Source organism: Leptopilina heterotoma, unplaced genomic scaffold, assembly GCF_015476425.1.
Source record: "Leptopilina heterotoma isolate Lh14 unplaced genomic scaffold, ASM1547642v1 Lhet_14, whole genome shotgun sequence".
Taxonomy (NCBI): Eukaryota; Metazoa; Arthropoda; class Insecta; order Hymenoptera; family Figitidae; genus Leptopilina; species Leptopilina heterotoma.
Window position 1 is genome coordinate 2,011,457 of NW_025110859.1, and position 13,745 is coordinate 2,025,201.

At 23.2% G+C, this 13,745-nt stretch overlaps 2 protein-coding genes across 2 annotated transcripts; one reads left to right on the plus strand and one right to left on the minus strand.

The window, feature by feature from the left end:
- Nucleotides 1-250: 250 nt before the first annotated feature.
- LOC122497816 (choline transporter-like 1) lies at nucleotides 251-11,194 on the plus strand. Its single transcript, XM_043605126.1, has 12 exons — nucleotides 251-460; nucleotides 899-1,044; nucleotides 5,536-5,927; nucleotides 6,072-6,161; nucleotides 6,241-6,380; nucleotides 6,572-6,758; nucleotides 6,849-6,983; nucleotides 7,143-7,287; nucleotides 9,505-9,645; nucleotides 9,908-10,067; nucleotides 10,171-10,392; nucleotides 10,804-11,194. Exons 1-12 carry the CDS (start codon nucleotides 347-349, stop codon nucleotides 10,954-10,956), a joined length of 2,025 nt encoding a protein of 674 aa, XP_043461061.1. The 5' UTR covers nucleotides 251-346; the 3' UTR covers nucleotides 10,957-11,194.
- Nucleotides 11,195-12,275: 1,081 nt separating this feature from the next.
- Nucleotides 12,276-13,744, minus strand: LOC122497817 (ribosome biogenesis protein BRX1 homolog). The gene is made up of 4 exons (XM_043605127.1): nucleotides 13,540-13,744; nucleotides 13,117-13,393; nucleotides 12,687-13,042; nucleotides 12,276-12,589 (listed from the first exon to the last, which is right to left on the minus strand). The coding sequence occupies exons 1-4, from the start codon at nucleotides 13,654-13,656 to the stop codon at nucleotides 12,338-12,340; spliced, it is 1,002 nt and encodes a 333-aa protein (XP_043461062.1). The 5' UTR covers nucleotides 13,657-13,744; the 3' UTR covers nucleotides 12,276-12,337.
- Between the last annotated feature and the right edge of the window lies 1 nt (nucleotide 13,745).

Genomic DNA, 13,745 nt, shown 5'->3' on the forward strand with positions numbered 1-13,745 from the left:
ATGAGAAACTAATAATAAAGAATAAACTCATTTATAATCCTTGACAGGTGTGAATCATATTGCAATCAACTGAATCATGATTAAAATTAAATTCCAACTTTTTACTATAATAAAAAACTAAATTGAGAGACTAGAAGCAATTTTAAATTTTATTACTAATCGAAATAAATAAAAAAAAAACAGTTCAAATGATTGAATGAGTTTTTTTAAATTAAAAAGGGTTTTTCCGAATACTCTCGAAATTGTACGGAAAGAGCCGACGACAAGTACAAACAAGAGAAGCAAATTGCAAACACCCATCAGCATTGTTTATTGGAGCGGCTTCGTGTTTAGTTTGTTTAAAAAAATGGGTTGTTGTGGTTGTGACGATGAAGAAGAACAACGTTCTGCACCTACACACATTCGAGGATGTACCGATATATTTTGGCTCGTTCTTTTCATTTTATTTTGGTCCCTAATGGTAATATAACCTAAAAATTATCAACAATAAACTTTTTCCTTCTCGTTTATTTTTATTGTAATAAATTATCATTGATTAATAAGTTTGGTAAATTTTAAAATCTATTATTATCGATGAAAATTCGTTGTATTTTTAGTTTTATTTTTTTCACAAGTTTTTATATATAGTAAATAATATTAATGTCGAGTAGAGCGCGCGTTACTTTACGACTTTTAATTGTTATTGATTGTTAAATATTTTCTTACATTGATTAATTCATTATGGAGCTATTTTAAATATTTTTTATCTTCAATCTTAAGTTTTTAGCTACTTATATTTAAATTGTATTCAAGGGAATAGGTGTATTTTTTTTATTATATTCATTATTATTGTAATATTTTGTACCCGCTCCGAAAAAATCAATTTGCACAGTAAACTAAAATTACTTCCACTTTTTAGATTCTAATCGCTGCGTTTGCCTTTGTTTATGGAAATCCAATAAGATTAATAAATGGATATGATAGTTTCGGAAACACCTGCGGAGTGAAAAATAATCCTAAATTTGGAAATATGGAATTATCCGGTCAGGATACTAGCGAGAAACCGTGAGTTAATTTTTTTTCGAAAACATATTTTTACTTTTTGTTTTCTTTTCGAAATTTTGCCTTCGCATTCCTTGCGTTTGGTGGAATTTTTATAATTTTATATAATATTTACAGACCTCGGATATTATGACTTTTTTTGACTTCTTTCAAAAAATGCGACTTTTTTCGACTTATTTTCAAAAATTGCGACTTTTCGACTTTTTTTCCAAATGTTGCAAACAAAATACCACATTTTTAGTATAAAATGCAACTTATGATCGATTTTTATAGTGTGAAAAGTATAACTAGACAAATTTTTCAAAATTATTTATTTAAATAATTTTTACGATAATAAAATTTTAAAAATATACGTATAATTAAAAAATTGTAGAATAATTAAAATTTTGTCAAATTTAATTGAAAATGGTTTAATTTTTTTAAAGTATTTTATTACAATTTATGAAAATCAACTTTTTAAGAATTTTAATTGTAAATTTTTAAAATAATTAAATTCTCAAAAATTTTAATGAATAATTTTCAAGTGTAAATTGTAAACATGATTGCAAAATAAAAATTAATGAAAATTTTCTTCTAAAAATTATATTAAAATATTTTAGAAAAAAGAAATTCTTAGAATTTTTCCATTCTAATTTTTTCAAATTTTAAAAATTTCAATATTTTCACTTACATATTTCAAAAAATTCAAATACACACAAAAAATAATGACATTAAAACTTTTTAAAATTATTTTTAACCTTTTGGCGAACACAATTATGTTCAAAATTTTTAATTAATCTTCAAAAAAATTTATTAGTTTTCTATAACTTACAGAAATGCTTTTAAGAAATTCAATTATTTTCAAAAAATTACAGAACAAAATATTTAAAAAACTAATTCTTAGAAATGTTTTATCATACTTTTTTAACAATCAATTATCTACGAACAAAGTAAATTAAAATTCTTAAAAATTTAATTTTTCAGACCTAATAAAATTTTGGAAAAAACATGTTCATATTATTTTATAATTAAAATTCTAGAAAAATTTAATTTTTTTTATATTTTTCAAAAATTTTTTCATTTTTAAAATTATTTATCAAATTTCAATTATTTTTAATAGATTTTACAGAGTTGCCACAGGTCAGGGAAATCATGGAAAAGTCAGGGAAAGTAGAATTGGTCAGGGAAAAGTCAGAGATTTTTATAAAAAGTACTGGAAAAAATTAAATGTTTACACGGAGAGAGAATCTTTATTAAATTTTGTAAAAGTATTTTACAAACTTGGGAAAAGTGCAACGAAGCGAAATTTTTATATAAGAAGTACTAAATTTTAAAGAAACTTAGTATAATTATATCAAATATTCAGAATATTAATTAAATTCTAATATAACTTTACTAAATTTCACATCAGTTTTTTTAAAGTTTAGTCTAGTTCAGTTTAGTTATATTCAGGAATTTTTAAAAAATTCAATTATTTTCATAAATAACAATATTTATCTCAAGAATACAATTATTTTCAAAATTAATAACATTCTTCGCAGAAATTCAAATATTTTCAAAAAATCTTAAAAAAAATTGTCGTTAACATTTCAATTATCCTATAAATGAATAGCAAAATTCCTCGACAAAATTCAATTATTTTTAGGAATTTTAATAAAATTCATTGCAAAATTCAATTATTCTCATAAATAATAGTATTCATGAAAAGAATAATTCAATTATTTTCAAAGGTAATAAAATTCAATTATTTTCAAAAATTTTAATAAAATTCAAGGCAAAATTTCAATTATTTTCAAAATTTTTTCTTAATTCAATAATTTTCAATATTCTACTATTTTAAAAAATTTACCAAAAGAATTCAATTAATAAACAAAAATTTTGATAATATTCCAATTTTTTGAAATTTTTGTTATAAAATTCTTCGCAATAATTCAATTATTTTCATAAATAATAAAACTCGTTGCAAAATTTCAATTATTTTTAATACAATTTTAATCGAATTCCTCGAAACACGTAATTATTTTTAAAAATGTTATTAAAATTCGTCGAAAGAACTCAATTATTTAAAAATTTCCTGATAAAATTATGTAGGGTAAGTGTACTAATTCCTGCGGTATTTTGGTCAAGACGTCTTTTAACTATAAAATATAATTTTTATATTGATCAAATTGAACTTATGTCTTATTAAATTTGTAGTTTGTGTTATTAAGATATGTTTACAATAAATAACATCTCTAAAATATAATTTATTTTAATAAATTTAATGAATTAAAAATAATATTCAATGCGTTTAATTCTGCGCGTTTGAGTCAGTTGCTGCGCATCAGTTGCTGCGCGAATTTAATTCCTGTGGGTCAGTTTCTGCGCATAATTTCGTGTTTATGTGTATAATACCGCAAACTACTATGAAATCAAAATGGGACAATGATTTTAATCAATGTTTAATTGAATAGAATATAAATTTATTAAAAATAAATATATATCATATATTAACAAAAGTAACAAATAATTTCTGAATTATCACATTTTTGAAACATTTAGTTAAAACTTAATAACAGAATTCTTCCTTAATTAATTTATGTATTTATTAAATTTTCTTTAGTTTTTCCTCCATAATCTTCATTTTTTCTTTCATTTTCATAATTTTTTCTTGCTCTTTTTCAAAATAGATAGTCTATTGTAACCAGTCTTAGTTGATTTTCTGAGGGCGCAGAAATTAAATCAAGCCCAAATTCTGTGTTAATTACTACTCTTAAAAATAAAATATAATAACAGACAAAAATAAAGTAAAGTTTAATTTTTCTTTTAAAACAAGGTTTTCTTTATCTAAAATCATCATAGTAATAACCACTTTAAGTCTAAAAACAATAATAAAGCCTTTTTTATGTAGGTATTTTTGCACCGCCAGCAAAGTTAGCAATGAAAATAAATAAAACCTTGAACACGTCAACTTTTAATTAAAATAAAATACATAAATATTAAGTTTTGGTATATACTTCCTATATCTATTTTAAAACTTACATCGTTAAGTAATTTTTAAAAAAAATTTCAAAATTATTTGTGCCCTGAACAAATGTATTCACTTAAATTATTAAAATGCCGCAGAAACTGAAGCACCCGCAGCAATTGACGCACTTACCCTATAAAAATTCAATTTTAAGAAACATTCAATTACTTAATAATTATCTATATCTGTATTTAAAAAATTGGATTCTCGTAGAATTTTCTAATATAAAAATTGATTTAAAAATTAATTTCAGTTAAATTTTTAGATAATAATTGAATTTTGGAGAAGTTACTAATAATTGCAATTTTTAGAAATAATTGAATTTTGTAAAGGTTTCAAATTAAAATCTTTGAAAATCTGAATTTTTCATACTTTTAATTAAAAATTCTATGGAACTAATTTTTCAAAAAGCTTACTCGAAATTTTTCAAGTTATATTATTAAATTATTTTAAATTTTTATTTTCCAATGTATATTTAATTGAAGAATTTCAAAATAATCGAAATTTCGTAAAATTGAATTGTAAACAAATGAATTTGAAAATTCTCAAAAGAACTAATTATCAAAAATTATTAAAAATAATTTATTTAAAATAAGATTTTTAGTGAAAAAATGTAGAAAATAATAATTCGATTGAAATGATGAGAATAATTTTGAAGAATGTTTTATTATGATATTCTTATAAATAATTGAACATTTTTTTGAGCATATCTAATCATTTTTACAGTGAATCCGAATATTCTTTAGGGTCAGGGAAAAAGTCAAAATTTGGTCTGGAAATCAGGGAAAAGTAAGGGAAAAACAAAATTTAATTTTTGTGGCAACCCTGTTTTATCAAATTTCAATTATTATTATTAGATTTTATCCAATTTCAATTATTTAAAGATTTTTCAATTATACATTTAATTAAAACACTATTATCTTTCAAAAATTATTTTTTAATATTTAAAAAAAATTAATTTTAAGAATTTCTTTATTACAATTTTTAAAAAATATTATACCGTAATAACTTTTTAAAATAAACAATTATTTTAAAAAATTGAATATTTGTTTTTAAGTATTTGATTTAGAGATGAAATTTAGTTAAAAATCTAGAAAATAATTGAATTTTGGAAGGACTATAGTTGTAATTTTTAGAAAGTATTCAGAAGGTTTTAAATTGAAATTTAAAAAATTTTATTTCCTGTAGAAAAACAAATTAGAAGTATTTAAATATTTATTTAACAAAATTATTCAACTTTTGAATAATTGAATTTAGAAATCAGTGAAAGGTCAGGAAAATAAAAAAATAAAATTTTTGTGACAACACTGAATTAAATAAAACGACTTTTTCGACTTTTTTTGTATTTTTAATCGACTGAAGTGACTTTTTCTGCGCCTTAAAGTCGATCCGAGCCCTGTATTTATATTTCATAAAAATAATTATTGATTAGTTTTATATTTTATTGTATTTATTTTATTGAATATTTATTGTATTTATATTTTTTTATGATTTTTTATTCTCGATAGGTATCTATTCTTCATGGATGTGAAAAATGTAAAAACTTCATTGAAAATTTGTGTGAAAAAATGTCCGGATCGCAAACTGGATACAATGAATGATGTTTGTCAATTTTATAGAGAAACTGGATCACAATTATGTCACGATAGCCCCGACAGTAATTTCAGTGCATGTAATAGTAGTAATAATAAAAATAAAACTGGCTCATGTCCTAGATTGCCAGTTTTCGACAGTATTTCAGTTTTAAATCGTTGTATTCCAAAGGCAGTTAAAGAAACGGCCGGAGCCATTGTTTCCAATTTATACGGTGTCCTCAATTCATGGGATGTGATTGAACAAGTTTTGGGCGATTTGTACAAAACTTGGAGAGAAATTTTGGCCTTCGCATTCCTCGCTTTTGGTAATTGCGAACAAAATCTCTAATTTTATAGATTAAATCTCTTTTTAAAAATTAAATTTATATTTAATTCAAATGAAATTTCTTTTCTAGTTCGATTTTTTCGTTTTTAATTAAAAAACATTTCTTTTTTTTTGTAATTTTCAGTTTTGTCTCTCTTGACGATTGCAATTTTCCATTTATTGGCGAGTGTCGTAACTTGGATTATAATGGTTCTTGTCAGCATCTCCTGCGTTGGTAAGCAATTCGTATTTATTTTTTTAATTTAATTTTGCTTTTTATTATGAAACTAATTTAATTTAATTTGAATTTTCAGCCGGCACGGGATTATTGTGGTGGACTTATTTTGATATAAAGAAGAACTTGGATAATACTGATGATTCACAACTCCTTGAGGAATCAGTTCGAAATGAAAAGGCATTTTTGGCCTTCTCTATAATTGCCACAGTGATAACTGTAATTTTCTTTCGTGATTTTCATTTTTTTCTCGTTTATAACAAATTAAAATTCGTAAATTATAAATCCCTTCTGTGATTTATTGGAAATTTATTTTATAGTTAATTATTTTATTCATAGGATTTATTTAACATGAATTAATTATTAAAGAGATTAATTATTAATTATTAAAAAGGAAATTGAAATTTCAGGTAGTACTGCTCTTTTTGCTTATCACTCTTCGAAAACACATTGGATTCATGACGATACTTTTTAAAGAGAGCGCCAAGTGTTTGGCTGAACTTCCCGGATTATTTTTCACACCTCTGCTGACATTTGTGGCGCTATTATTATTCTTCGTTTACTGGGTGGCGGTTATTCTGTCTCTTGCAACTGCCAGTAATTACAAATATAAATATTTTCGTATTTTAATTTTCATTTTATTTTACTATTGATAAATGATAATAAAATATTTTTGAATATTTTCAGATTATCCAGGTACAAAACCAGTCAAAGAATACGATAATTTTATATTCGATTCGACATTCAATGAATCGGCAATTGCGAGAAGGAATTTTCAAGACGATCACAAAGTCCTTGATATTGGACTCGACAATTATAAAAGTAATTTATTTCAATAAATTTTGTCTGTATTTTTAATATTAATTATTTAAAATGTTAATATTAAATGTTCATGTTTAAAATTTAATATTTGAAAAATTTCATTTTATAAATTTCAATTAAAAATTTTTCCTAATTGAAATTGTTTACGTTAATTTTCAGCCTTCACGTTCGTCGAATATGTAGATTCAACTTGGGTAAAGTACATGTGGTGGGTTTATATTATTGGATTGATTTGGACTTCAGAATTTATCAGTGCTTGTCAAAATATGGTCATTTCTGGAACTGTTGCCCACTGGTATTTTCGGTGAGTGTGAGAATATTTTTTCTTTTCTTAAATAGAGAGTAAATTTTCTAAACAAATTCCAGTTATAATTGCGGGGCTCGAACTAGGTCTGTAAATTTGCTTCAAGTCCGTAAAAGTCAGTTTTTTTAAAAAAAGGTCCGTAAAGTTCGTAATTTGATTGAGAAAAGACGAAAAGTTATTTTCATAAATAATAAAACTCATTAAAGAATTTCAATTATTTTTAATATTATTTTGAATTTATTAATCGAAAAATTCAATTATTTTCACAAATAAAGTTTTACACAAGAATTCAATTATTTAAAATAAAATTTTCAAAATATCTATTATCTTTCGGAAAAATTAATTATTTAAAACAATGTTTATAAAATTCTTATAAATAATTCAATTATTTTCAAAAATATCAAAATTTTTCACAGAAATTCAATTCTTTTTAAAAATTATAATAAACTTTTCCGCAATAATTGAATTATTTTCAAAAATAATAAAATTCTTCTCTGTAATTCAATTATTTTTCAAAATTTTAATAAAGTTTTACAGGAATTGATCAAAAAATTTAATTTCAATTCCTAAAAAAATTCAATTATTTAAAAAAAATTTTTTTTTTAATTCTTTAGAAGAATTCAATTATTTTAAAATATTTTAATAAAATTGTTCGAAACAAAACAATTATTTTAAATACAATTTTAATTAAATCTTTTTGAAATAATTCAATTATTCTTTTAGATTTTAATAAAATTCCTCCCAAAAATTCAATTATTTACATAAATAATTCTTCGAAAGAATTCAATTATTAAAGATAAATAACAAAATTATTCCCGAAAATTCAATTATTTTAAGGCATTTTAATAAAATTCTTTGCAAAATTCAATTATTTTAATAAATAATAAAATGCTTTTTAGGAATTCAATTATTTTCAAAAAAAATTTAATAAAATACCACACAGACATTAATTTATTAGCAAAAATTTTAATAGAATTTTTTTGTAAAATTTAATTATTTTTAAAAACTTTTCGCAATTTAATGATTTTCAATATCTACGATTTTCATAAAATTTCCAAACAGAATTCAATTATTTAAAAAAATTGTTTGTAAAAATCTCCGTGACAATTCATTTATTTTCATAAATAATAAAAATTTTTCAGGAATTTAATTATTTAAGTTAGAAGTTGAATTAAATTAGGTGAATGAAATCAATTACTTAAAAATTGTTATAAAATTCTTCGCAAGAATTAAATTATTTTTATAAATATTTAAATTGAATTGAATTGAAAACAAATAAATTTGAAAATTCACAAAGAACATTTTCAAAAATTATTTAAAATAATGCATTTATAGAAGAATTTTAGTTAAAAACACAAAAAAAAATTTAATTTTGGAAAAGATACAAATTATTTAAGAAATTCAATTATTTTCAAGAGTAATAATATTCTTCGCAAAAATTAAATGTTTTTTCAAAAATAAAAAAATTCTTCTTAGGGATTCAATAACTTTCACAAATAATAAAATTCATCGCAGAATTTTAATTATTTTTAATACAATTTTAATCAAATTTTTCGAATTCTTTATGGGAATTGAATTTTAAGAAATATTTAATTATTCAATAAATTGTTTTTTTTATTTAAATAATTGAATTCTAGTAGAATTTTCTAATAATAATTGATATAAAAATGAATTTCAGAACCTTAGATTATAATTTAATATTAAAAGTAATATAGCGTAAATTTTTATCAATAATTGAATTTTTTTTATATTCAAATTTTTTTTATATTATTTAGAGTTTTTATTTTCTAATATTATATTTAATTGAAGAATTTACGAAATAATTGTATTTTCGTAAAATTAAATATTGTTAACAAAAAATGGATTTGAAAATTGTCAATGAACTTTTTCGAAAATTATTAAAAATAATCGATTTAAAGAAGAATTTTAGTTACAAAATCCTTAAAAATAATAATTGAATTGATAATGATTTTATCACTCGGTCGTCTTTAATGATTATAAAACAAAAAAATCGATCACTCCGAGTCGAATCACTCCGAACTCGGAGTTATCGATATGTTCATGTTTTATAGTTATGAAAAATTTAATTTATGGTTTTAATAAAATGTAAAAGTATTTTTAAATACTTTCACTTATTCCAGCCCTGTAATTGTATTTTGTAATAATATAAATTTAGTTTATCACTCACAGAAAAATAAAGTAATTAAAAAATTTCAGAGGCAAAGATGCGAGTCCTTCACCAGTTTGCTCAGCATTAGGAACATTATTCTGCTATCACTTGGGTTCCGTTGCCTGTGGATCATTTCTAATTACTCTCTTCAAATTGCCACGTTTAATTCTCACATTCTTGCATCAGAAGTAAGTTTTTATTTTTAATTTGTTTAGTTATTTTACTTCTTACTTTTATTGATATTATTCTTGCTATTGTTACTATAATTTATTATTTGTTTCTTTAACTCTATTTAATATCAAAATCCAATTCAATTCCATTTTGTTGTAATTTTATTGTTTTAATATTTAATTTAATACTATTTAATATTATTAATGCTATTTGATATTATTTATTGGTTGTAATTCATTGTATGTAATATAAAATGTAATATAAAAATCCAATTTTCAGATTCGAAAAAACGAAAGAAACTTCACCTTGCGCTCAATGTGGCCTAAAATGTTGTATTTGTTGTTTTTACTGTTTGGAGAAGTTTATTCGTTTTATGAATCACAATGCCTACACTGTGGTGGCAATAGAGGGGACAAATTTTTGTAAATCTGCGAGAGTAGTAAGTGATTTTCTTTTTTTTTTTTTTTGACATTTCTTAATTATTTAATTACACATTGTTTTTTTGGTTTCTAATAAAAAAAATTTCTCTTTTTTAAAAAAAGGCTTTTGCTACAATTGTCAGCAATGCAGTTCAAATTGCAGTGATCAACAGCGTGGGAGACTTTATTCTCTTTTTGGGAAAATGTTTCGTGACCGCCGCTACTGGAAGTATTGGTTTACTTTTTCTAAAACACAATACTCGACTCTATTTTTATGCAGCGCCGGTATTTGTCATTTGCCTGTTTGCCTTTTTCATCGCACATTGCGTCATTTCACTTTACGAGGTGAGTTTAATTGAATTATTTTTTTAATTCTATTTCTATTTCATCTTATTTCTATTTTTACTTTTTAATTTTAACTTTTAGTTTCTAATTTTAATTTTTAGTTTCTAATTGCAATTTTTACTTTATGATTTTAATTTTTAGTTTTGAACTTCAATTTTTACTTTTTAATTTCAATTGTTTTCTTTGTTATTATTATTTTGTAACAAAGACCTAAATAACGGTTTATGTTATTAATTATTACTTTTTAACTTCAATTTGTTTCTTTGTTATTATTGTTTTATAACAAAAAGGCCTAAATACTGTTCGTTATGTTATTAATTACATATTAAACAAATATTTTCTTTGTTTTGTTTGCTAGTAATTTTGCAAACGAAGATAATTTTTGCTAAAAATAACCATTTTCCGTTCTAGACAATTATCGACACGCTGTTCCTCTGCATTTGCGAAGACAAAAATCTAAATGGAGAAAATGGAAAATGGCGAGAATCCGGTTTGGCTCAACTTGGACAAAGTACAAATACAAATGGTCAACAATCACACGAGTTAGCTCCAATGAATCAATAAGAATTTTTTTTATATAAAATCCGTTTTTTATGTTGCTTCCAAGGTAAGTTTTCCAATTTCCCAACATATCAATTTTTAAACATTTTTGCCTAATTTTTTTGTACTAAGTATTTCTGAATTTTTGAGAAGAAACATTTGTTCTCTTTCAAGTTATTCATAAAATTGAAATCATTTATATGAAGATCAATTATAATTGACAGAATATTTTAGTTCTGTAAATTTTCACTCTTCTTATTTATAAAAAGTAGCGGATTCATTTTTTCTTTGTTAGTTTCTCATTCTCGAAAAATTTCGTAAACATTTCATGATCTCATCTCAGAATTTTTCATTAATTTAATAAGTCTTGATAATTAAGAAGATTAAGAATAATTATAATACTTAGGAATTATTTACCTTTTTAAATACTTAATTACTTTTTACCAATTTTGCCTTATGAGAAAGAAGGTTTTTATAATCGAATATGTATACGAAAATGAAATTTAAAAAGAGAAAACAAGTCAAGCAGATGCTTGCGTCTATTTAACGTACAAAGTAATTAATAATTATCATACAGGCACGGAATTATTTTTTTTCATCAAAATATTGCTTTGTGTGATTTTGAATATAATGGAATATTTTTGAATATTTTTAAAAAAGTGGAACGAAAATAAAAAAAAGTTCATTTTTTAATCTAAAAAATATATATTGATAGTTGTGATTGCACGAAACACTTTTTAGCACAAAAATCACAAAAAGAGGAATTAAATTTTTTTCGAATTCCATCTACAAAACTATTTTTAATCAAAGTTATTTATACGTAAAGTGCGTTTATTTTTTAAATATCTATTTACAAAAAAAAATATGATTAATTTTTATACTATGTATACACATTCAAATTGTGTGTGAACACAAGCACTGAAAGCAATTTTTTGCCTATTTACCACTTTTTAACGTATATTACGAAGAAATTATTGTAAGGCTATGTACTGCCGTGTATTTTGCAGTTTCATCATACTTATTAAATCCTTTTTTTTATTACTTGAAAATAGTTTATATATATTCAAATTGTAATCGAATTTATTAGAATATTCTGTGTTTATTATTAATTTGTAAAATTTCCTTCGATTAATTGCAATTATTTTATAATTATTTTTAAGCAGGGTTTGAAAATTTTAATTTTTCAGATTAGAAGTGCTAGTAATTTGAAAAAAATGAAAGAAAAAATTATAATACTTTTAATTGAAAATGTTAGAAAATACAAATTTCTAAAGAATATTTTGCGAATTTTAAACTCTGCTTATTTATAAATATTTTTTGTATTAAATTGACACCCAGCGATATATTGTAAACTTGATTTTTTATTATAAAATAAAAAAGTGGTCTTTATATTACAAATCTTAATTCATTTACCTGGCTTTTTGGTCTTTTTGAATTTTCTTACTTTTTTAGTAATTTTCGGGGTTATTTTTGTTTTCTCTCCTGTATTTTCCTCCTCTTCAATTTCCGTTGCCTTTGCCAATATATCACCTTTGAAAATTTCATCTGTTGGATTAAGAGCATACGTCTTCTCCATTTTATTCGCCTTTTGAATAATTTTTTGTTCTATTCGATTTTCATATTTTCCTGCTGCTCGTTTCTTGAAAGCCTGACGGAACTGTAAAATTCAATAATAAACGTAAATAGAACAGAAATTAATTTTATTATTATTACTATTTATTTGCAATTAATATAAGAAATTTCTTCTTTCTTACCTTCGCAGGGGAAATGTAATCGGGATTATTCCAAAGTGTCTCACCGCCGAAACTTTCGGAGAATATTTTCACAGGATTTAAAACAAAACGTGGCCCTATTTCTGCCAATCCACCGTCTTCGGTTAAAATTTGATAATTTCTGAACCATATCCTATTATCAAGGATACTAAACGTATAAACATGATCAAAGAACGGTTGACTTTTTGGATGTTGATTGGGCACACCGAATATTTGTGTTAAGAGTTCCTTTAAAAGTGCAAACTGTGGTTTTTTACTGAAATTCTCATCGAAGGAGAGCAAAGGACGTGATCCTTTCAAACAATTTCCAGTCATTTTCAATTCTCCCATTGTGTAGACTGAAATAAAATTTAATAACATTAATAGAAATTAAAATAAAAAAAAAATTTTTTCCTTTTTTGAAAAAACTCACTATTTTCAACTAGAAACTTAGCACAGGGACCATCGGGAACATTAGAGAACCACATGTACAGATCTCTTTTTTGTCGGCCTTCAAAAAGAATTGTCTTATTACAATTCTTCATTTCGCACATTTCATTAATAACTTGCAAATTTTTCGTTTTCTCCATTTTTGCCTCTGTTCGATGGTGTGGCATTAATTTTTTAATATCATCCATTAAATGTCGATGTCTAAAGCCAATTCCTCGAGAAGCGAATACTAAAACTCGTTGTCTATTTATCCATTTTGTCTATAACAGAAATTTATGTTTAAACATTGAAAAATTAAACATTTTAATAGAAAATAAATTTTTTAGTAGCGAAAAATGAACTATTTCTTAGCTTTCTATTTCTATCTTATTTTATGTTAAATAAATTTTATAGGTTAGAAATAAACCTTTTTCGGAGTAGGTTCATCTGACATTCGCTTTGCTGGTGGTAATTCTTCAATTTCATTTTGCACTTCATTTTCTTCTTTAGCTTCTCTTTTTCTTTTCAACGATTTTTTAGTCATTATTATTGTAAAATTACTAAACAATCACAAAAACACGTGTTAAGACAAAAAAAAATGTCAGACGAATTTTAAATCAGAAAATGTGGGTT